The sequence below is a fragment of the Purpureocillium takamizusanense genome, chromosome 1, assembly GCF_022605165.1.
Source record: "Purpureocillium takamizusanense chromosome 1, complete sequence".
NCBI lineage: Eukaryota > Fungi > Ascomycota > Sordariomycetes > Hypocreales > Ophiocordycipitaceae > Purpureocillium > Purpureocillium takamizusanense.
Window position 1 is genome coordinate 2,655,200 of NC_063068.1, and position 22,958 is coordinate 2,678,157.

General features: G+C 57.7%; 8 protein-coding genes across 9 annotated transcripts; 3 read left to right on the plus strand and 5 right to left on the minus strand.

The window, feature by feature from the left end:
• The first annotated feature begins 2 nt into the window (after nt 1-2).
• Nucleotides 3-1,734, plus strand: JDV02_000848 (uncharacterized protein). The gene is made up of 3 exons (XM_047981714.1): nt 3-184; nt 235-1,182; nt 1,262-1,734. The coding sequence occupies exons 2-3, from the start codon at nt 649-651 to the stop codon at nt 1,592-1,594; spliced, it is 867 nt and encodes a 288-aa protein (XP_047837674.1). The 5' UTR covers nt 3-184; nt 235-648; the 3' UTR covers nt 1,595-1,734.
• On the minus strand, nt 1,600-3,877 carry JDV02_000849 (Cellulase). The gene is made up of 4 exons (XM_047981715.1): nt 2,860-3,877; nt 2,543-2,789; nt 2,450-2,492; nt 1,600-2,391 (listed from the first exon to the last, which is right to left on the minus strand). The coding sequence occupies exons 1-4, from the start codon at nt 3,609-3,611 to the stop codon at nt 1,730-1,732; spliced, it is 1,704 nt and encodes a 567-aa protein (XP_047837675.1). The 5' UTR covers nt 3,612-3,877; the 3' UTR covers nt 1,600-1,729.
• A 942-nt stretch (nt 3,878-4,819) lies between these two features.
• Nucleotides 4,820-7,853, plus strand: JDV02_000850 (uncharacterized protein). Its single transcript, XM_047981716.1, has 4 exons — nt 4,820-5,204; nt 5,391-5,697; nt 5,773-7,447; nt 7,501-7,853. The coding sequence occupies exons 2-4, from the start codon at nt 5,414-5,416 to the stop codon at nt 7,684-7,686; spliced, it is 2,145 nt and encodes a 714-aa protein (XP_047837676.1). The 5' UTR covers nt 4,820-5,204; nt 5,391-5,413; the 3' UTR covers nt 7,687-7,853.
• Nucleotides 7,823-13,030, minus strand: TRK1 (low affinity potassium transporter). Its single transcript, XM_047981717.1, has 3 exons — nt 11,111-13,030; nt 9,289-11,048; nt 7,823-9,241 (listed from the first exon to the last, which is right to left on the minus strand). The coding sequence occupies exons 1-3, from the start codon at nt 11,208-11,210 to the stop codon at nt 8,279-8,281; spliced, it is 2,823 nt and encodes a 940-aa protein (XP_047837677.1). The 5' UTR covers nt 11,211-13,030; the 3' UTR covers nt 7,823-8,278.
• A 1,401-nt stretch (nt 13,031-14,431) lies between these two features.
• SSL2 (DNA helicase) lies at nt 14,432-17,693 on the minus strand. The gene has a single exon (XM_047981718.1). It carries the CDS (start codon nt 17,647-17,649, stop codon nt 15,160-15,162), a length of 2,490 nt encoding a protein of 829 aa, XP_047837678.1. The 5' UTR covers nt 17,650-17,693; the 3' UTR covers nt 14,432-15,159.
• A 140-nt stretch (nt 17,694-17,833) lies between these two features.
• Nucleotides 17,834-18,633, plus strand: JDV02_000853 (uncharacterized protein). Of its 2 annotated transcripts, XM_047981719.1 has the most exons (3): nt 17,834-17,988; nt 18,044-18,087; nt 18,156-18,633. In XM_047981719.1, the coding sequence occupies exons 1-3, from the start codon at nt 17,984-17,986 to the stop codon at nt 18,473-18,475; spliced, it is 369 nt and encodes a 122-aa protein (XP_047837679.1). In that variant the 5' UTR covers nt 17,834-17,983; the 3' UTR covers nt 18,476-18,633. The 2 variants fall into 2 exon arrangements, with proteins under 2 accessions (XP_047837679.1, XP_047837680.1); XM_047981720.1 differs by having other exon boundaries at nt 18,044-18,633.
• PRE6 (Proteasome endopeptidase complex) lies at nt 18,513-19,863 on the minus strand. Its single transcript, XM_047981721.1, has 3 exons — nt 19,646-19,863; nt 19,043-19,592; nt 18,513-18,991 (listed from the first exon to the last, which is right to left on the minus strand). Exons 2-3 carry the CDS (start codon nt 19,363-19,365, stop codon nt 18,664-18,666), a joined length of 651 nt encoding a protein of 216 aa, XP_047837681.1. The 5' UTR covers nt 19,366-19,592; nt 19,646-19,863; the 3' UTR covers nt 18,513-18,663.
• A 188-nt stretch (nt 19,864-20,051) lies between these two features.
• On the minus strand, nt 20,052-22,563 carry DLD2_1 ((R)-2-hydroxyglutarate--pyruvate transhydrogenase). The gene is made up of 4 exons (XM_047981722.1): nt 21,802-22,563; nt 21,267-21,746; nt 21,081-21,209; nt 20,052-21,016 (listed from the first exon to the last, which is right to left on the minus strand). Exons 1-4 carry the CDS (start codon nt 21,859-21,861, stop codon nt 20,246-20,248), a joined length of 1,440 nt encoding a protein of 479 aa, XP_047837682.1. The 5' UTR covers nt 21,862-22,563; the 3' UTR covers nt 20,052-20,245.
• Nucleotides 22,564-22,958: the final 395 nt, after the last annotated feature.

The following is a 22,958-nucleotide window of genomic DNA, read 5'->3' on the forward strand; positions in this document are numbered from 1 at the left end:
ATATTTGCAGCCTCTAATACGTAGGTTAGTACTTAAGGTAACCACCAGTGCTCCCCCACATCATCACCAGGAGCTCCGTCACTGCCGCAAGCGTCCACCATGGGGACGTCCCTCGTCTACATCGCCAGCTCCGAACATGACCACCGCCTCACTCGGCTGGTGCACCACCAGATCAGTACTTGAGGTAGCCTTGCCAGCGTTCCAGTTAGGTTAGTAGTACTAATGCTTGCCCAGCAGATCTGCACAGCAGCACACGGGCGGGCAGGCACTGGTCAGCCATGCCGTGCAAGCCCTGTGACGCGCCCAGAGGGCATTCATTGATCGAGCTTGCCCGATCCGCAGCGCCCCGCTCCCAGCGGACGGAGGTCCCTAGCGCGGCCTGGCAGGAGCCGAGGGTGGGGTAGCAGTGGCAACTTCGAAGCTCCATGGCGCGCGTCCAGCCCCCATTGCCGGGACGATCAACCCCCGACCCCTCGACGACCCTGGGTGATAAGGGTGCGACTTGCATGCACTTCTTGGTGTCGATACGACTTATCATCAATGGGTAATACTTGCCCTTCTTGCTTCTGAATTTTGTTTCTCTTCGTACTTCTCCCTTTTTTTGCAAACCTCAATCGTCTTGCTGCTAGTAGCTGTCTTGCCATCGCCATGCCTGAGCTCACTATCCACTCATCGGCGCCGCTCGCCAACAACCCCAACAACGTCTCCATCCCCCGCCTTGGCTTCGGTGTCTACCAGCTCTACTCCCAGTCCTGCACGGATGCCGTCCTCGCAGCCCTCGCAGCCGGCTACCGCCACGTCGACTCGGCCCAGCTCTACCGCAATGAGTCCGAGACCGGCGCCGCCGTTCAGCAGGCCATTGCTGCTGGCCAGCTCCGCCGCGAAGATGTCTTCCTGACGAACAAGATCCGTAACCCCGTGCCCGGCGGTCCCGAAAAAACGTACCAAAGTGCCCTCGACAGCGTCCACAAGCTTGGCGGGGACGGCGGCTACGTCGACCTCTTCCTCGTCCACATCCCCGGCACCAAGCGAGAGGCTCGCGAGGAGATGTGGCAGGCCCTGGAGAAGCTCTATGCCGAGGGCAAGGCCAAGGCAATCGGCGTGAGCAACTTCCGTCCACAGCACATTGAGGAGATGAAAGAGTACGCCCAGGTCTGGCCACCCCAGGTCAATCAGCTCGAGGTATGAACAAGCAAGCCGTCTCCCTACCTCAGCTTCCGCTTCTGGTTGTACTTGGTACTGAGTCACTGACGGTCTGCAGCTCCACCCCTGGTGCCAACAGCGCGAGCTCACGCAATACTGCCGCGACAATGGTATCCTCCTGCAGGCCTACAGCCCCCTTTCGTGCGGTGAGCACCTCGCCGACGAGACTCTCAGTAGCGTTGCGGCCAAGCACGGCAAATCGCCTGCCCAGGTGCTCATCCGGTATGGGCTGCAGAAGGACTGGATTCCGCTGCCCAAGAGTGGCAAACCCGACAGGATTAAACAAAACAGCGACGTCTTCGACTTTGCTCTCGACGATGATGACATGACGACACTGGACGGATTGGACAAGGGCGGCAAGGGTGCATTGTTCCCTGCCAATGTGAAATGACAGGCCCCAAACAAAGGCGCTTCTCTTAACGACGTTTATGATATCCTAAATCCGGGTATGGTACCACTGGCTAGACTATCTATATAGACCTGTCAAGGCACGGAGGGTTTCTCGGCCAAGATTATGCAAGCTGTGTTACGCTGTGCGACCGCCCTTGGCCCACTCTCGCAGGTCATTCTTCTTGATCTTGCCCGTGCTGGTTTTGGGCAGCTCCTGTACCACCTCGACCTCGCGTGGTATCATAAACTTGCTGATGTTGCTCTGGTTCCTGGCCCACTGGATGACGTCCTCGCCTTTGACGCTGGTCCCCTCCTTGACCGTAATAAACGCCTTCGGCCGCTCGCCCCAGTGCGAGTCCGGCACGGCCACGACGCCGGCCTCGAGGATGTGCGGGTGCTGCACAAGCATATTCTCGAGTGCGACGGATGAGATGTTTTCGCCGCCAGAGATGATGATGTCCTTGGACCGGTCAAGGATCTGAGCGCTGCCGTCCGGGTGCCACACAGCCAGGTCACCAGAGTGCAGACCACCGCCTGCAAACAGCTTGCGCGTCGCCTCCTCATCCTTGTAGTAGCCCTTTGCGCAGATATTGCCAAAGAAGACGATTTCGCCAATTTCGTTGCCGTCCTTGGCCACGTCGATAAGGACGCCTTCGGGTTGATCTGGCTTGATGATGCGGATGGGCAGGCTGGTGATGAAGCCGTGGCCTTGACGCGCCATCTTGGCGTACTTGTCTTGGGGCTTCAGCTTGTCCCACTCGGGGAGGTGGTAGCACTTTGTGATGGGGCCATACGTTTCTGCAGGCCCAACGTTAAGGGTTGGAATACAACGTGAGGGGCGTGCTGGAAAACCAACCTGTCATGCCGTAGACATGCACGGGCATCAGATTGAGGTTTGTCTGCCGAGATTAGCAACGTCCGCTTAAAGCACTGCCCGAAATTGACATACCATCTGCTCAAACAGGTGACCACTCGGGGGGCTCGCAGCAACTGTTACCTGCACTGGCCGCGGCAGCTTCTCGGCTTCCTTGGCTGCGACAAGGAGTGTGTTGACAGTTGGCGCCGCGTTGAAGTGCGTGATGCCCTCCTCCTTCAACAACCTCCAGATGAGGGGATAATCAATCTTCCGAAGGCACACGTTGAGGCCTCGTACGGCAACGACCGACCACGGGAACGTCCACCCTATAGCGTGAAACCTGAAGCGGTTGTGTCAGCAAATGCAGTAACCAATGCATGCCATGGCGACCATGTCTGGCCGGGACTCACATGGGTAGCGTCCACAGATACTTGCAGTGGCCAACGTTTAGACCAGACTCGATAATGTTCCCAACTGCTGCGAGGTATGCGCCGCGGTGGGTGTAGACGACGCCTTTGGGGCGCGAGGTGGTCCCTGACGTAAAGGGGATGGCAAGCATGTCATCCTCGTTTGTGGCCTTGGACTGAAGATTGGCCCATCCGTAGCTGCCGTTCTCTTTGTCATATGCCTGGCCCTCCAGGAGCGCCTGGTTGAATGGGCCGGATCTGGGACCCGTAGTCTTGTCCGTGTCTAGGTCGACGATGAGGCGCGTGTTGGGGTGCTTCTTGGTGTAAGTCGCCAGCAAGCCCTCAAACTCCTGGTCGACAATGATGCAGTCCACCTCTGCAAACTCAAAGATGTAGCATATATCGTCCTCCTTGAGCCGGTAGTTCGCAGGCACTATGACGCCGCCGCCAGCCACTACGCCGTAGATGGATTCCAAGAAGGCGGGGGTGTTTGGCGCGAGGATGCCGACACGCTTCAGGCCATGTTTCTTCAAGAAATACGCCAGGCCAATGGCTCGAGCGGCAAAATCACGATATGAGCGGCGTATGGTGGCGCCGGCGGCGGTAATGTGGAGGATGGCATCGGCATTGGGCTCAACGGCGGCGGCGCGCTCGAGGAAGAAGGTGGGTGACAAATGGTGGATGTGAGGAGGATCCGGGGAAGAAGGCAGGAGATGGTTGAGGATGGAGCGGATGCGCGAAGGAGGGCCCGACATGGTGCGTATCTCGTCGAGGCGAAGGGCGCCCAAGACGTCAGTCAAGACGAGGCAGAGGGGAGATCTGCGTGAGCTGGTGTGGAACGAACGAAACGATGGCAAGACTCGAGAGTAGCTGAGACGGCGAGATGAAGAAGACGGGGCGGCTCCGGCTATGGCTCGGCTCAGAATGGCTTCGCCTGAGCCGGGGGCCACACCGAGGCGGCCTGGGCTGTGATGGGGCGCCGGCACCAGCTCCCCTGAGACCTGCCCGGGTAAGAACGAACTAGGTGCTAACAGATGGCATGCTAGGTGTTCCATTGCTGTGGGCCGACGGGCCCTGTCGCTGACGTCGCGGGCCGAGTTCCACGGTTCCTTTCCCCGCGGGTCGCGACCGTCCTGGTGGCGGCCGGGCTTCGACAACGGGCGGCGGGCGGTGGAGGCCCTGGAGGGGTGGATGCGGATGGGGGTCCCGCCGGCGCGCGGCTGGTGGAGCGCCCAGGACACTTCATCGTCAGTTGCCCGTGATTTGAGATTTACGCGTCGTCGTGTCCACGGTACAGTTGAGGCTCAGCTGTCAAGAAGTCTTCCGCGGGAATCGAGACCTGTGCCGTCAGATATTTTCGTATTTTTGCCGTGACCAAACCCTTCGCGTCTCAAATTGTCGGCGTTGCGTTGGTGGCGTACTAAGCCAGCAATGCTTGTGCAACGGGGCACAGGTATGTACTTACTGAGCCCAGAGAGTGCCGCGGCAAGCCCCTTGCAGCGGACGCTCGTCGTCCCTGTGCAATAAACGTTGCCTACCTTACTAAAGTACTAATCCTCCGGCGCCAAACTGCTTTTTAAAGCGCCTGTATTAGCACACGGCTGCCAGTCCGGGACTGCCCAGGCCTCTGGGAGTCCTGGGACAAGCCCGCCATTCGACGATGGTGACCCTCTGCCTATCCATTGACGACGGGAAGTGAGACGCATGAGGCGCTAAAATAAGGGCCAGTCCGCATGAGAGGCGGTGGAGCTCTGACGATCTGAGGTGCATGATGGAAGTGGATGAGGTAACTAGTGGATGCTCCAGTCCAGGTGCCCCCGCCCCCGTCTTGCCTGTCCTGTGGCGGGCAGGCTGTTCCAGACAACCCTGACTGAGGTCCAGGGACCTCACTGCTGACTCGCCTTATCGCCGCCTATCGTTGTGCATTGGCTACCAAGGTTGGATAGCTTCCTCGCGTCATTCTGTTCTCTTCTCGTCATCCTCACGACTGACATCAGACAGACAGGACTCTCGCCCTCTCATTCCTCACCCTTCGCGTGTGACGACTTCGACGACTGGCTAATTGACTGCCCCCGACCAACTCCGTCTGCTGTGACAGCTGCATCCGGCCAGCGACACGCGCAGCGCCCTGCTTTTTCCCACCCGCCTTGTCTGCTCCTGCTGTCCGATCCAACTCCGTGTCTCGCACGTCACCCGATCGAACTTTCGAGGCAGCCGCGCCGCACCACCGCCCTCATTGTACTTTGTACTTCGTTCTTGAACTCTGCTCCGCCCTTCGCCCCGGCAAGTCCGCGCCCAACTGCGCCTGTTCATCCCTCCCAGTGCCGTTTTGTGCCGGCAGGTACGAAGTACGTTCTTTCCTTCCCCCTTCTCTCGCTTTCCAGTCTTCTACCATTCGCTTGACTGGTCTGCCTTACATCCTTGTCTCGAATGCGCCACCAGCCCTCCTCCAGGAAGCTGCCTCCGCTTCACACCTCCCGAATCGTCCATCCGGCCACAACCGTCCTCACCAGCGCATGCTCACGCAACGATAGTCTATCCACCTGCTCAGCGCCACATGTCATCCCAATCTCCCAAGACCTCCCATCAGCCTGAACGGCCCGCCGCGTCGCGCGCGCCCTCGTTCCCGCAGCACCCGTCTGGTGGTGCTACCAGCGACCGCGACGCCCTGAAACCGCCGAAACGAGCCCATACCTTCCACAACGGGGCCCCTGCAAGAACCAGCGATGGCCCTGACGCATTCGAGACGAGCGAGACCGATCCAGAAGACAATACCGAGGTGCCGAGAACATCTGTCGAGCTGGATGACCTACCCATCGAGCTCATTACTTTGACGGACAGGTGGGTTATTGTACACTCACTCATCCTTTGGAAACTTGCCTCGCGTCGCCTCTAACGTCGCATTGCGTCCCGTAGCTTCATCGAGTCTCTCGGCGCCAAGGTGCATTCGACACCTCCCAACATCGATAAGCTATCACAGCTCTTCCAAGACTTCTACGTGTCGGCATCTTCGCACATTGCCACTCATGTCAGTGCCTTGGCTTACCGGCAGAGCCGTGCGGCATCCCCCGCCGCACCCAGCACTATGTCCTCGGCCGCCAGCCGTCTGCGGTCAAAGGCCTCACTCGGTTCCAAAGATAAGCCCAAGGTAGAAGCAGAGCAGCAAATGATCACCGCCGAGGAGTTGGCCAGCCGCAAACGAGCGAGAAAAGCCCTCGAGACGAAGCGTGGCCTTCTCGAGGAAGCAATCGAGCGCAGGCTCTGCGAAGGTATCTATGACCGGATATACCGGCATAGCAGTACGCAGGACGAGGCTCAAGATGATAAACTACGATCCAAAACTGCAGCTTTGGCGCTCGTCGGAATTGGGCCAGCTGATCTCGGCATCGAAACCGTTGATCAAGTACCGCGGCATGCCAATTCCGATGACGACGAGCCGGTCGGGATCCGCGAGGCACTCCACCAGGCCAGGACCGACATGACCCGCATGAGCGAGTCGAGGTACCCCTTTGGCAAGCTAAACCACCTCAAGGCAGCCCACAAAAGCATCGTTGACACTCTAGCTCGCTTCCACCCATCTGCGTCCGCGGACGAGATTATGCCAATGCTCATTTATACCCTCATTACACTCCCCCCTGAGAACCTACATATCATCAGCGACCTCCACTTCATTCAAAGCTTCAGGTGGGAAACGAAACTGACCGGGGAGGCGGCGTATTGCCTGACCAACCTCGAGGCAGCTATCAGCTTTCTGGAAACAGTTGATCTCGCCACTTTGCGCGCGGATGAGCTTCCGTCTGGGCCTCCTAAAACCTCGAACCAACTCGGCACCCCCAAGGCAGAGACCTTCCCTCCTGCATACTCACAGGGCACCACAGCGACTAGCGGCAGCACCGGCGACCCTATACCTGAAAGCGAAGCGGCCATGAAGCTTGCGCCATCACCATCGGGACTTAAAGCCACCAACGTCTTGCGGAATCGGCGACTCAGCGACTTGGTCAATACTCCAGCGCAGGCGTTCGGAGCAGCCAGCGACGCCGTCTTCACAACGGCAGACCAAGGTCTCAAGACCATCTCGAATAGCCTCGGCGAGAGCTATTCATTCCTGCTTGGGAAGTTGCGAGAGCGTCAGCAGGGGCCTAAAGAGTCCATAGCCGTTCCGCGAACCTTGGACGACGCACGAAAGCTCGTTAGTACGCCACCGCCGGAAGAGGAAGACAACGCCAGTGGTGCCAGCTCGTCAATTAGCACTGAGGATGTTGAGCAGCTAAAGAGGTCATCGGCACGTGAGGACCGTGTCCTCAACATGATTGGCGGCCGTCGAGATGCCAGTGTAGAAAGCTCTAGAAGTGCCAGCTCCTCCAAGAAGGTGCTATTCGCTGAAGAGTCCAAGGCTGCGACGCCGTCGCTTGCCTCATCCGGACAGAGCCCTGCTGTTCTAGATCAAGTGCGCAACTTAGGCAGTACCTTCAACCCCATGGCGAGGTTGTCGAGTATTGGTGGCTTCAGGGGCTTTGGACGCAGCGCGCCCACGACCCCCGCGGCGTCAAAGGACGTCGGCAAGACGGCCGACGGGGGCGACTTGGCGTCGGTATGTCTCAAGAGGCAGTGGACCGAGATGTTCAGATAACTAATTAGCCGCAGGCCTTTCCTGACATCGCTGCCGCGCTACCGCCTAAGCAGATGCCAAAGGTTGCGCCCCCAAACAAGCGTTTTATGGAGCTGCAGAACCCTGGCGAGCTTCGCCTAGGGGAGGTGCTCGACCTGCTGAGGGATTATAGGCGGCTAGCCAACGCGCTCAAAAACATGGATGCCTTCGAGGAAAAGTAATGGGATGCCACGCAATTCAATGGCAACGATAATTTCCCAATCGAATGTAACGGCGTGTGTGGCGGGATTGTGTTTTTGGCGTGGGATACGGTAATCTTTGGCATAGCCCAGACGGTACTACATAGAGCACGAGGTTGCATTGTATCACATAGTGAGCGAAAGGTGACTTGGTTTTTGGAGCACTTGAGGCAGCATACTATCATGTGCAAGCCTAAGCCGCAATCCCGTTCCGAGCGCCCCGATCCATGCCAAAAGTAGCCTCCTCCCAAGCATACTACTCGGATTCCGCGCGCGTGACGGCGGGTAAGAGAAATCTATGAGACACGCTTCAAGATATGCCGCCTTTTCCGCATTGCGCCCAGCTTCCATCTCTCAAGATCTGTATCCGCGATAGTTCTCTCGTCTATTGAAAAGAAACAAATGCCCACAGTCGGAGTCCGTACGCCGTCCCACCTGGGAAAGCAGATGGTCTTCGCAGGCTTGATGTCATTATACAGGAAACACGCAATTCGCTATGTGAAAAAAGGAGGGGGGGGGGCCACGAAGCCAAAGCCGAGTTCGTTTCTTAGGAGCGTCATCGCCAAGGGTTCGTCTAAAACTCTGGTGCGGTCTCGACTCTTCGTGGCTTGCTGAATCGCGACGACCCGCCGCTGTTAAGCTCCTCCAGGTCCTCCATTTCATCTTCGATGATTGGCTCCGTGTTGGTCCGAGCACCCAGCGATAGTCCGCGTGAGTCTCCGGAGCCCCTTCGGTAATGATTTGAGGTGATATCCCTATCTCTGGGTACCACAGGGCCCGGGTGGAGGAATTGTGCTATCACGTTGCTCGGAGGCCGTTCGCGGCTGATGCTCCGGCTCCGGGCGGTGTTGGTGTGGGTTGGCTGCCGCTGCATGCCCGAAGTTGTGGCGCTCGACATGCCGGTGTTGATGCGAGCAAGCATTGCTTCCGCCTCTTCCGCCTCCTTCTGGAACCGAGCCTCGCTGGGCAGCATGACGGCACGATCAAGGCCGTACGGAAGACCACGGTGCCGTCCACGTATTTGCATCGCGATGATGACGAGCTTCCCGACAACCGAAAACTCGGAGCAAAGCGATGCATTGATGCCCTTGGCCCCCATGCTGAGGCCCACGGTGCCATATGCGCTCACCACCTCGAAGAGGACGTCAAACAGGTTGAAGTTTCCGTCCTGGATCTTGCCACCTTCGCTGATGATGATGATAAAGAAGCCCAAGAAGACATACCATAGATCAAACGAGAGCTGGCGTCGCAAGTGACTGCCAACATAGTTCAAAGCAGGGGCATCGCCGTCGTCCTCCAGATTGTGGACGTGGTAGACTCCGAGCGACTTTTCCTCATACACATTCGTGCGTCTGATGGAGATGGCGATTGGGAAGACGGAAATGTACATCATAATCATGTACAGAACGGGCATGGCGGGGTGAAGCTCAGTCAGGCTGACGGCCGAGAAGCCGGCAGTTCTCGTCGATGCTGCCTGGAAGAAGCCAACGACAACGCGATTGTGGAGGGGCAGGCGGGCTATAGGCTCTGTGCCGAGCTGCAACATGTTAGGAACCGGTACTCGCAGTGAGGGGCTCGACTTACATCAAGAACCAAGAAGAAGAGGAGATCCACTGCGTTAAGCATCACAAGGATCCAAAATAGCCACCAATTAGGACCAGATGGGAACAGCAAGGTGAAGCATCGACGTGGATGGTCTAGCAAGAAGCGCAGCTCCTCCCAGACACCGGATCCACTCGGTACAACCTTTGCCGCAACCCAGATGATGAAGCGCAGCATGACGGGGAAACCTGTGTTTCCGATGATGATAAAGAACCACATGATCATCAGGACGAACTGGGACTGCTGGAACGAGATCATGCTGTCGGGCGTCAGGGTGAAGCCAACGTCCATGAAGGCCACGTTGGATGTGAAAAAGCCCCACCACGTTCTCGTCACCCCTGCATCGTCGACAGCTTTGCCATACGTGTTGTTGTGTAGGATGTACGGCAGGAGACAAGAAAGAATGACGAGCTGAAAACCCCAAAAGTAGAAGAGGAGGATGAGAGCCAGCGTTCTCAGTGAGCGGTACTCAATGCCACCAAGTTCCTCCCGCTGCTCCAGCGTGAGGCCAATGAAATTGGAGTTTCGCCCCGTGGTAGGGGTGTAAGAAAGGTAGGGCATATCGCCTTGCTTATCTCTGGACAGGGCGGAACGGATGGTGTCCATTGTCCGCGTCCGGACTGGGCGAGGCTGTCTCTCTTCGCCGTCTTCGTGATACCGCTTCTGCCCAGAGTTGAAGGTGCGGGGCTTGCGGAACCTCAGAGACTCGAGCGTGCCGGCTGCCGCCCTGGCGTCTTCTGTAAGCTCCTCCTTCCGCTGGCGCCACTCGGGCTCCGCGATGGTGATGGTTGGGTTCCGCCCGCGGCGGTTGCTCGCGCCCACAGCTTGTTGATCAACGCGCGAGTCGGCCGTTTGAAGGCGTGCCAAGGCGTTGTCGTCGTCGTACTGCGATTCCTCGGCCTGAAGCCGCCTAGGCCCCTCGCCCCGCTCTGCATCTCGCGGCCCCGGAATCCTCAGGACCTCGCTGTCTTCTTGGCGTTGCCGCTCCAGGATGGCAATGTGCTCGGCGTGTGTTCGGCGCTGTGGTAGCTTCAGAGCGTCCTCACCCATCCCATCGCTTCTCTTGACAGTATCAGCGAACGAAATTGCCGTCTGGGCCGCACTGGTGCCGTCAGTCCTTTGGCCATGGGACTGTTCCTCCAATGGCCGGCCAGATTCAGTCACACCGGCGCCTCCATTGGCGCTTTCGGTAAGGTGCTCATCAGGAGAGCCAACCGCACCTCCACTAGACTTCTCGTCCGTCACTGTGGTGGTGTCGCTCTCATCGCTCTTGGCGACACCCGCGGGCCGAGAATGGTGTTTGGCAGCGTCGTCCAGCAAAATGCCATCATTGGTGATCCTTGGCGTGCGTCCATCATGTGGCATGACGGTAATATCGCGGCCGTTGACGCCTTGAACGGGCCTGGCCAGCTCCGCGTCGGGGCGAGACTTGGACTTGGACCTGGTGAAGGTCGGACGTCGGAGGCGAGCCTCACGAACCCATCTCTGAAACCGCTTCTCGAACCAGTACAGCCGAAGAAAGACGACGCACGAGTGCATGGTGATAGGATTAGAAACCATGGCAAACAGGTAGATCATACCCTGCTGAAAACCATTGAGCTTGTTCAGGTCCACCGGATTGAGACCGGCCTGCGTGTTGGCGCCGCTGCCAAACATGAGGGCATCAATGTAAGCTAATTCGCCCCGGCCCGAGGCGTATATTGCTATTGAAGCGATAATTGTTGCCGCGATGATCCAGAAATCTATTGGCGAGGGGTAAGCAAGTGTCAGAAGCCTGGTAGAGATGGTAGCGGGAGTCACTGACAGTGAACTGAGATGAAGTTGAAGTGCGGCTTCTTCGAAAAACATGCGGGCTTGAGAGCGAGCAGCTGCGCCCAAAGAAACTTGCGTGCGCCTTCCAGCATGGCTGCTGATGTTCCGTTGAGGCGGGGTATTAGCTGAGGGTACGGCGTATGAGGGCTTCGGTCGGGTCTTTTATTGTTGTTTGAAAGGATCAAGGTCGTCTTTTTATGTCTCGTGAGTATCTGACGATACACAACCTCAAAAGGCAAATGGTGCGTGCAAGCGATGATGGCGTTTCTTGGTCTTTGTTGTCATTCACAAGTGAGTCCAGGCGAGGAACATCACAGGTAGGACTGGGGACACGACAAGCATGGTGGTGTGACGAAGTTGCTGGAGGTACGACGAATAGCGGCAAGACGAGCAAGTTGACGCGACAGGTCGTAAAACCTCCCGTGAGAGAGTTTCTGCAGGTGCAAGTCAGAGTTCGTACGCCCAGCACTCAGGATCCCGTAGCCTTTGGAGTTGCTGCTGCTGCTTCTGCTGCTGAGGATGTTGGCTGCGCCGGGGTTTGTGTGGGAGGCAGCCAACGAGGGCGGGTTGGTGTCGAGCAGCAGTTATCGTCGTATTATGTGCGATGCGAAGAGTGACTATCTCAATGACTCGGCGAGTTGACGGGGAATGTACGATAAAAAAGGCACAAAGGGCCGCGTTGTCGTGTGGCCTATAGGCTCTCCGTGCGCGGATCCGGGGCCAGTGCTCTCCTCGGAGTCCAATGGCGGTGGTGTCTGTGCCCGGTGGCAGACACTAGTAAGGCAGTTTCCCAGACGGGCAGAGGGCAAGGGATCTGGTCGAATCGAACAGCCAGGATAGCGGTACGTTGCAGAACCCTGGCCGCAGCAGGGTGACACAAGGCCAAGGGCACAGGAATGGACGGCGTCTGCAGTATGAGAACCGCGCAAGACCGAGACCTGGCGACGGTGCAATGGCGGACAGAGGTATGGATGGATGGATGGATGGATGGAGACGACGCCGCGGCGGTGGTGGAGGGATGAAGGAGACGACCGAAGTGGCTCCTAGCGGCCACGGCAGCAATGACGACGGGACGGAATGTTTGTGCCTCTCGGATAATGCGTCCGACGAGGGTCTTCGCCTGTCGTCGAGCCGACGAGTGAACGGAGCGGCGGTTCGCCTTTCAGATGGCCGCTGCGCTGCGCTTTGGTGGCTCGAGTCAAGGCGGCCAGCAGCGGTATCGTTCGTTTCGGTGTCGCCTTGTCTCCGTCGCGTGGTGCGGCACACCTGGTCAGTGCTGGCAACGGTCAAAGGGGACCAGGACCCTCCGTGTGCCGGAGCGCGCGGCCCGACCGGACGGGGTCTCGGGCGGCCCGCGAAGTTTGTGCCGCCGTCGTCAAAGGCGGAGCAAGCGGTCCCTCGACGCAGGGAGAGAAGGCTGCGCAATCAAAGAATCGGACGGAGTGTCTGTCCTGCTACCGCCGACCGAGGCAGGGCCGCGGGCCTTGTTGGGGGTGTGGGTGGGTGGTGTCGCCGCCGCGAAAGTGTCGTTCGTCAGATCGCACAGATGTCTTGGCGGACGTGAGGGTGAGGTGAGGACCGAAAAAGGTGAGGGTCTCGGCGGCGAGGGGCAGGATACGAGCAAGTTTAATACGCGAGGCGCGCTTTGCGATTGCGGCTTTTACAGGTCGGAGGAGAGAGAGGCTTTGGGGAAAAGCCCGTCATCAAAGCGGGTGATGAAGCGGAAGGCAAAAAGCATCCCGAGGATGAGGAAGGGGGGCGGCGGCGTCTGTCCACCCACCACCGTAGCTTCCAATCGCGGCAGCGCAGCGCGGCGCAAGTCAGGCATGGATGGATTGGATGGATCCATGATGGGATGGGATTAAAGGGAAGGGCCAGGCGACGCCACCTTCCCTAGCCCAAGGTGCTGACTCCCGTCTGCGTAAGGTAAGGTACTCACTTCTCTGGCCCATCGACACGCATTACGTCGACGTCAGGACTGCAAGTCCCACGCCGCCGCGAGCAGCGCCAGATTTGCATCGCCAACCCCGATGGCGACTAGCAGTAAGGTAACTATGCTATAGGTACTTAGCCGCTACGCAGCCACGGCTGTCTGCCCACTCATCACTCAAACGTCCCTTAGGTACCTACCTAGAAGCCCTAAGAAGTACACTCAACAACAACAATTACAACAACACCTCGCTGCACGGGCGGGACTCCCTGCAATCATCACCAATACCCGCACAGCCATGGATCTGCTGCAGGACCCGAGAGACCTGGTGACAATCTTTACTCCTGGCAGCAGAGACAGCCGGTGGCCGGTGGCGCCAGGGACACCCACTGTGGCTCACCGAGCACAGCCCCAGTGAAACATGTTACCTCGGAACCTTTCCAGTGGGCTTCTAGGCCCTGTCCTGTTACCCTAACATGCCTAATGACAAGCTGTCTCGATTCTGCAGCAGGGGGAAAGGGGGGGTGGGTGGTGGGGAGGCTTGGGAGGGCTGGTCCGCCGGGGCAAACCGCGTGCTGAGGACCACCCACCGTGTGGAGCTTCCCGGCGCAGCGCGCTGGACGCTGGCGGCTTTGCCAGATGCCAAGAGATGGCACCGCACGTCAGCTCTGGCAAATGCCGTTGTAATGCCTGCCATTTTCATGCAATTCGGAAACCAACCGCTGCATGCCTTATTTTGACGTCGCCGCGCCGTGGGTTTCAGCCCGGCAGGTAATTAGCACCTGCCGCAGTCGCAACGGTCGGACCGCCCACTGGCCAGAGGTATATGGCCCGTTGGAGGTACGGACAGTATCTACTACCTCGTAGGTACCTAAGCAGCTGTGGTTAAAACTTCGTGCACTATAGTACCTCGCAGTGAGTGTGAAATGGCTGCAATCTAATGCTGTTTGCGACGGCCTCCCGCCGAGTCAGTCAGTCGACTGTAGACGGCAGGCGACACAGACAGACACACAGGCAGGTTAGTACCTAGGTACTAACGTACTAAGGTAGATGCGATGGGGAGAAAGCTCTCGCCCCTCGCAGCACTTCACCGCGCCCCGTCCTTTCCACTGCCCTCGCACAGCCATCTACCAATGCAGGACTGCCGCGCTGTGCGCCTCGCGCCCGCACATGCAGGTGATCACCATGCCTGGCGCCAACACAACCCTCCAATCGACTCGACTCGACTCGACGGACGTACAACCCCCGGCGCATGTCATGTACGAATCCAATCAATCCCGTGTTTAGATTTGTGTGTATGCACATGCGTGCACATGTGCGTGCGCCTTGCAAATCCTGGCTGGCAGTCCTGTACATGAGCTGCCTTAGTACTAACCAAAGGTACGAATTACTACAGCTTGTACAGAGGTAGCTGCACACACACGCCGCCGCTTGTTACACTGCCCCCAAAACAACCCGTCGCATCCCGCCCGTCCACCACCGCGACGTCATGTCACGAGCCGCATCATGCGGCATCCCGTCTGGTGCGTGAACGACAGACAGCCATGTCCTGGTTGCGCCCGCTGCCACGTTTCACCCCAATATGCTTCCGGAAGCCGAGCCCGCCGATCGCCTTGTCTGATTCGAGCTCCCCCACGGTCTGTCCTCGTGTCCCGCCAACGACATTCTACAGCGGCAGCCTTATCATCACGCTCGCCGAACCACATCCATTCGCAGGCGCTTCTGCTTAGCTTTCTTATGCACAGCCAGCATGGCCAGCTCCAACGGCTGCGCCCATCACCTGAAGAGCCTCGGCGCACACTGATCGATGAGCTCACCGACGATCACTCGTTCATCACAAGCGCGCCCGCCCAGACGCCTTTGTGCTCGTCACGCCACCTGCGATCCAATGCGTGACTCACTCATCGATCGAGCTCCGCGCTACGGCAGCGCCGCGTAGTCCATTTCAACTACTCAGTCTTACGAAGCTCGCCCGCTGGTAACGCACCATGTATCATTCTATTACAGCCCTTGCCATTGAACGCCAGATTTCGAGTGTATCCATCGCTGCCAAACGCCGTCCCCACGGGAAGGAAAACCCCCCTCCCAAATAATCATACGTGCATCGTGAGTTACTTGGCAGCCGCCCGACGCGCGTTCTCCCGCCCAATCTTTTTGAAAAATGCACTGCTGTCCTTGCCATTCTTCTTCTTGAGCGACTGGTTGACCCTCTTGTTCTGCTCAATGTAAGCCATGTCCTGCCCGCCGCTAAGCTCGCCCAACGTCCCCGCCGTGCGCCGCGCCTTCTTCTTCTTGCGCCCCATCGTGCCGCTGTGGAAGAGGTCATCCGTCGGATCCTCATCTTCCATCGACTCATTCTCCACCAGTACCTTTTGCAGAAGCTCTCGCCGCTCGCTTGCCGTGGCAAAGGCTAGGCCGGGCGTCTTTTCTATGTTGGCAAGTTGGGTGATGACTTTGAAAGCGTACCCCTGATCCACGAGGAACGCCTGTCGCTTCGACGAAAAGTACATTTCCTGCGTATCTTTCGACACCAGAGAGTAGAAGAAGGCGTTGAATCCTTCGTCATTCCTACGCTTCGCTCGAAGGATCCGCCCAAGCCTCTGTGCCTCCTGACGCCGAGAACCGTAGTGGGACGAGATCTGGATCAAGCACGTAGCTTCCGGCAGGTCGAGGGACGTGTCTCCAATCTTGGATAGAAACAGCGTATTGACCTGTGGGTTGTGTTGAAAGTTCTCCAGTACTTGCAGTCGCTCCGCTTGGCCGGTGCTGCCGTAGATGAAGGCCTTGCCGAGTTTTAAAGCGTAGGCCTTGAGGGCGTAGACGTTGTCGGAAAATACAATGATCTTATCGCCCCTCGACTCGTGGTAGTTGATCAAGTACTGACAAGCCTGAAACTTGCGCGGGTTCATGATGTAAAGCAGATTCTTCTTGCGCGAAGGAGCTCGCAGATACTCGTCGTAGAACTCGGTGGGCATCGGACACCACACCTCGGCGCACTGCACCCTCGCGATGTGGCCCTGTTTTGACAGCTCCATCCAGTTCGCCTCAAAGAGCTTCGGCCCGATGAGGAAGTTGAGATCTGAAATCTTGTCGTCCTCTCGCAGTAGTGTAGCCGTAAGTCCCAGCTTGGAATGCGTCTTGATCGACGATGTGACTTTTCGGAAGATGTTCGCGGGCACAACATGGACCTCGTCGAGAAGCATGAGGCCCCATTCGCGGCCAGTCAGGAACTTCATCATCTTCTCGGCGTCGTAGGACCGTGCTCGAGACTGGGTCACCATGGAGTACGTCGTCACAATGATGCCCGTGCTACCCGTGAAGACAGATCCTTTCGAGTCCGAGGTGAAAGCGACAATATCGTCGGGATTGATGTTGGACCACTTCAAAAACTCTTGCCGCCACTGGACAACGGACATGGAGCTGGTACAAAGAACTATCACGCCCTTCTTGATCGTGCAGGCAGCCGTAATGCCCACAAGCGTCTTGCCAGCGCCACAAGGCAAAACGATCAAGCCGCTCTTTGCTCGACCGTTGCCAAACATCTTGCTAAGACTCTTTTCCTGATATGGACGAATTTGAGTGCCTGGCTTGAGATCGATATCCAGGTTTGCGTTGGCCTCATCTCTCCGGAAGTCATACTCTTCTAACACTGGGAAACCCAGGTTAAGGCACTCCTTCTGGACGGTTTCCACGTCCTTGTCGGCAATTTCGAATGAATGAGTCACTTCCTGATCATCGTCGTCTTCCTCATCATCGAGGGTTGCGAGCACGTCACCCTCCTGGGCTTTTTGCCCGTCCTGCGGTTGCTGTTCCCCGGCCCCCTGCTGCAGCCCGTTGGCTTGCTTGGCGCCTGCAGCGTTCTTTGTTCCAGGGATAACGAGTCCACCAATCTTGGGAGCGGCTGACGTGGTAATCTCTTCAGTTCCCTGAACTCGAAGAGGCCCAATCTTGGGGTTCTTGAGCAACATCTGCAACATGTTGGGGTCCGGGCTCTCCACGTAATACTTCGTGTTCTTCAAGACGAGTTTCACTTTGCCATAGCTTTGCGTGCAGCTATTTATGAAGTCTCGGATCTCGTCTGGCAGGGGCGTCTTGAGGAAGCGCTCGAGGGTGTTGATGATGTCGTGTGGCGACAAGCCGACCGAAACGGCCGCATAAAGGCTGTGCGTCGTGAGGTCGTATTCGTGCATAAACGTCGGTCGTGACTGAGGTTCGGCGATGGTAATGAGAAAGTCCTGAGCCTGCTCTGCCAGCGGGTTAAAGCTCTCCAGAATGATGCGTCCCTTCTTGGGATCGATCCACAGCGGGCGGTTCTGATGGTCTTTCTTGAGGTCAAGATACGAGAAGTCATTCTGACCAAAGATGTGGTAGAGCGGCTCCCGGATAGCATGCTTCTTCTGATACTTCTCGAGTGAGAACTGGTCAATGTTCTTCTCAATATCACGCTCGAGCACCTCATCGACCGGCATATCGTCGTCATCTGGCTCGTCCGCGCTTTCGAGGCTTCGTGGAGTGGCCGCCCCAGGAGTCGACATGCGAGACGACCGCCCTGCCTTTGCGCCGCCCTGGACGGCGGGCGCAGCCTTCCTCTTCGGCGGCATCGTGTCGTTGGCCGGCCGCAGATTCTCGAGGTACGGAGTGTGAGAGGCGAAGTTGTGTCGACCGTGAATGGCACAGATGCCGTCACTTTCTACAAAGTGCTGACTAACTACGCTGACTTTACATTGAAACCACCAACACCGCCCGAGCTTCAGGCAGTTCGCCCCACCGGAATAATGATTGCCGGCCCCTGGAGCTCACCCCGCCAAACTGACCCGATTTCAAGGCATTCTTCAGAGTGCCTCCATCCGACCCCGAGCCAGGTCTCGTGCTTCACACAACATCCCAACCTCACGTCAGCCACATTCTTGACACGCTCGCGTTAGTCACAAAACAATGTGGTAGGTTTTCTCGGTTTCTCAAGTTTACAAGACAGCATTTTGACCCTCCTTCCAGCAAGCACATCCTCAACGCCCAGGTCGCGATTCGATCTCCTTGCTGTACGTCTCTTCGCCATTGCGCCTCCTGACCACCATCCCGAGCCATCCCTCTGAGTCTTAAGTCTTAGGCCGCAAGTGGTTCGACTGCGCCGAATGTCACGCCGAGCAGGAGAACCATTCTTTGATGCAGTCTATGGAAATGGTGTTTGCCTGCAAAAAGTGCCGAAAGGTCTTCCGTAAGGACGCGCAGCAATTTGAGGAAAGCGACGAGTACTGCCCGCACTGCGACAACCATTTTGTTATCGAGGCAAAAACACCCCAGGCTGCCCTCTCGGTCGAGAGCGACGACGTACGCGTCAACAACAAGATGCTCAAGGACGAGCGAACGAGGCAACAGAAGTTGAGGAGCATTTTCGACCCAGACGAGGAGGCGGATAAGCTAGGTTGAAGGGTCGCAGTGACGTGCATTGGATTTGATGGGAAGCCACGGCGTTCAGAGTTTCAATTTACACCTTGGCCGCGGCCTGCATTGCATCTTCAAGGACAGACATTACACGTGTTGATACAAAAGCGTTATGAGCAAATGGTTTCCCAAGGTTTCGCGTCACCTCTAAGTGCGTTCGTCTATACGGCCCATCACTCTGCGGGCTCATCCTGGCTTCTCGTCAGGATGGTGGCACTTCCCGTTCCCGGCGTCCGCCCAGTCTTCTTCTTTGCCGCCTCCTCTTGCTTCTCCTGCTCAATCTCCTTAACGTACCCCTCAATCTCTTCGGTCGGCAGAATCTCCATGGTCGCGCCTGGGGCCATTAGAGCGATCTCGATGTTCTTGGCACCAGTCTGTACAACTTCAAGAAGGGACTTGATGGCCAGTCGGATAGTGGCTTCGCGGTCCATGTCCTCCTTGTAGTTGCGCTCCAGGAACTCGCGAACCGTCTTGCTCGACCGCCCGATGGCGTTTGCTTTCCTGCAAGATCTTAGCTCATGTCCCCTCCTCTTCTACAGGGAGATAGCCTACCATGCAGAGTAGATACCTGACGGCTCCGTCTGGTAGAGCCGGGGCACCTTGCTGTTGGGATCAAAGCCAACGACCAATGTGCTGATGCCAAACGGCCGGACACCACCAGCCTGGGTGTACCGTTGCTGAACACCAGCCACGTACTTGGTGATATAGTCGACCGTCACGGGGTCCTCAACGGACAATCGGTGGGATTGGGACTCCAGGCGCGCCTTGTCAACCAGGATGCGGGCGTCAGCGTTGAGGCCGGCAAAGGCCAGCGCGACGTGATTGTCCAAGACCTGGATCTTGGAAGGAGTGATTCGGGTATCCTGGAGCTTCATTGCCGATCGCTTCTCGCATCCAAGCACAACGATGTCCTTGCCCTTGACGCCAACAGCGCACGTTCCTGTTCGCTGTGAGTTTCACCGCATCCCAGGGGTCATTTGGAGTTGCGCACCCCGCTTGACGGCCTCGCCGGCATATTCGACCTGGAAAACGTGGCCATCGGGACTGCAATCCAGTTAGGAGCAAGAATGAGCGCGAATAGATAGGGCTGCGGACCTGAAGACTACCTGCTGTTAGCATCGCTCAGCTCGCGGTGGTTGGTTAGATAGAGCTTACCCGACAGAGCTCGGTCGTAGCCTGAAGCCATGATGAGGGACTGGAAGCAGCTGGCTACACTGAATTAATGGTGATTCCGTTGAGTAGAGGCTCCTGCGGCGTGTTGTGTGGACAATCGGGAGTTGCGACGCCAGCGTGATGGTGGTGACAAGATGCCGCGAAGGAGGCCAAGCCGAGCACTGAGCTTCGTCACGGCGGTAGCCTGCCTGCCGTACCTGCCTGCCACGGGTGGACTGGAGCTGGGTGCGCCAGGGCGCGCGAGCACGACGGAGAAACGTGGCTGCGGCCCGAGGCACTGTCTGTCTTTGGTGCCCGCACTGTCTCACGCACGGTATGTGCACGTCTTTGTGAGAAACGCGACTACTATCCGACGGCAGGGCTGAAGCAATGTTAATTGTCCAATTATCGAGCTTGTCATTATTGACTACCTTGTTGAATTTATTTCTTTTCTGCTGCGCCATTGCATCCAAAGAGTTCGAACTCTTCCCAGTTTTTGTACCAACAATTCCAAATCCTCGTCATCGGCGGACCGGCCGCCGCATTTCTATTTGTTCGTGTACAGACATGAGTTTGTTTTACACATTATTCGTGGCATAGACCTTAAAATCGGGCAACTTCAACCCAGCGCTGGCCCTGCAGCACGGTCGCTATGTGTTGACCTTTCATAGCTAAACGCCTTTTGAACGCTTCCAGCCACAGGATCTCGAGCACACCGTCCTGCGATGTAGCATTAATGTCCTGGTAGAAGTCGAGCGCAACGGTCATGGGCGCCAGCAGCATATCCGGCTGCGTCGTGCCGTTAAGGGCAGCATCAAGCCCACGACAAATATTGGCAGCGAGGTCCCGGCCATCCTGGTATTGATTCGGGTCGATTTGAAGACTGGGTGGCAGAGTAGGCCACATGTCGGGATACGCATCAACAACTGGCTGGAAGATGGCGGCGTGAAGGCACTCGACGCATCGATGGAATAGAATCTGGGACATCCAGTAATACAACATCATAATGCCCGTCAACCCATCTCGAAAGGTGTAAGGATTTGCGAACGGGATCTCGCCCCCAGGGCTGCCGAGTTCGTCGGACCAGTAGGGAGGGTGCTGGCCACTCGAGGCAGCCACAACGGCCGCGAACCAATGATGAAACCGGGTCTCGATGGCTAAGCAGTTATTCAGGAGATCCTGCGCGCTGAGCCGACGCGCCATGGTCGCAGTTAAAGGCAAAATGCGGTCTACCCTGGCAAAAGTTGGCGGAAGACAAAGCATAATGTCGAAGAGTTGGTCGAGGGGGGACTTTGGATGCTCAGCCCATGGCGTTGAGGTCCACTCTGGGCGAGCCAGGAAGCTCTCTCGACGTCTCAAAAGAGCAAGGCTGACCTAAAAGGCAGTCAGTCACTATCGCTCTGCGTGCTCTGGTGAGGCGTTTCTGGGGAATTCTCACCGCCAATGGGCGATAAACCCTCACAAAGTACTGATGATTCGGAAATGAGGTAAAGTGTGCCGCCCCTAGGCTCTCAATGAGACTGCCCTCAGATGCTGAGTCGACGCTTGACGTGGCAAACCAGTTTTGCTGCGCCTCTCTCGTCAGTCATCATGGTCAGCTAGACGACAACGCTGGAGTACTGACCTCGAACAAGAAGGCACAATATCCAGATGCTGGGTCATGGGTGTCGCTACCACCAAAGTTCGCCAGACACGTAAATCTGGCGCTGAAGTCGTTGGCATGAGGATTCGGCTGCAACTCCACGGGGCTGTACACCGACAGGGAGATTTCGAAGCCAGCGGCGCCGTCTCTGTCTCGTCCACTGACGCCCTGCAGGTTCGTCTGGAGGGCTGTGAGCAGCACCGAAGCCTCGATGCCGTGGTTGGAAAGGCGCATGGAGTCGTCCCATGCCGAGGTGAGAGGCTGCACCGGGACGATGTGAGGCCGTACCTCTCCATCGGCCCTAGTCCTGGACGTTTTGGTCGACGCCGTCTTCTTCGGGTGTGAGGCGACACGGCCCTTGGTCTCTGGGGTGCCGGTGATGAAAACGCGCTCACGCTCATAGCCTCCACATTGCCTCCCGCTGTTGGCGCAGTTGCTGCAGTATGGCCTCTCGTTACTGCACTGCTGAGCGTGAGCGAAGCGTCCTAGCTGCCGAAAGCCATCGACGGGTGCTCACCTTGACCCGCCGCCGGCGGCAGGTCTCGCAACCTTTGTACTTGCCCGGGACGCCAACCATGCTGCCTCAGTCTACTACTCCGGCGGATGGAGATGTCGTACTAATACATGTAGACGAGATGTCTGGGGCAGAAGGAGGTGATTGGCAGCGACGGTTTGCCACAACGCCATGTCGTACCGGCCCTCCGGGCCCTATATACGTTTGCCGACGATGGCGCGCTCCCTCTCCCTGCCGTCCCGCGTGCTGCCCCTCCATCTCTCCACGAGGCACGGGGAGACGTGTCATTCGGGCCATTGTCAACGACCCAACGGGCCATGGCCTGAGGTTGACGCTCCGCCGACCACCCCTCGCCTTTCGTTCCGTCGCTCTCGGGCAGGGCTCGTGCGAATGAGAAGCCGAGTATGGCCTCTGGTTCGCGGGAGAGCAGGACTCCAAGCCCTGTCCGGGATGGACAGCGTTCGAGAAGGGGAACTTTGACACGGGCGAATAGGGTTCGCGAGACGAGGTCTTGGAGCCCAGCCTCACCGCACAACTCACATGGCTCGCACGGAAACAACAGACAGCGACGGGGGTGCCGTGGGCAAGGGTTCGAGAAGGATGGCTCCCCGCAGCACGCCAGAGGTTGAAGCTCCCATGCGCTAAGTTTCGTAGGGCTGACGCGGACGCCCCCCGCGCACTCTGGTTGGTCCTTGGACCACGAGAGCTGAGGGTCGCGAGGCCGCCGTCGGGAGGGCTTTGACGGGCCCCATTGGCGCAGCTGTTTAATTAATAGGTGGTTCGTTGCGAGAGCGAACCCACGGCGTCCGTCCAACGCCGCTTCGGCTGGGTTTCCGAAGCGGGCCGCACAAGCAGCACGGAGGAGCACGATAGACACGTGTGCACGTACTGTACTCCGTAACAGTACCAAGTACATGCTCATTACTAAGTTAGGAGAGGCCTCCCTGCGTCGGTTCGGCACCCATATGGAAGCGCACAAGGCACTCGCATCAATGCACGAAGCAAATTAGAGTCTGCAAGCATGCGGCCCCGAGGACCGTGAGCGCGAGCGGGTGGCTGCGGGCGCGTTGCCGTCCACATGCACCCACCCACCTACGGGCATACACACACCCTTGCCACCACGAGCCGACTCTGACACCCGAGAGACAATCTTACACGAG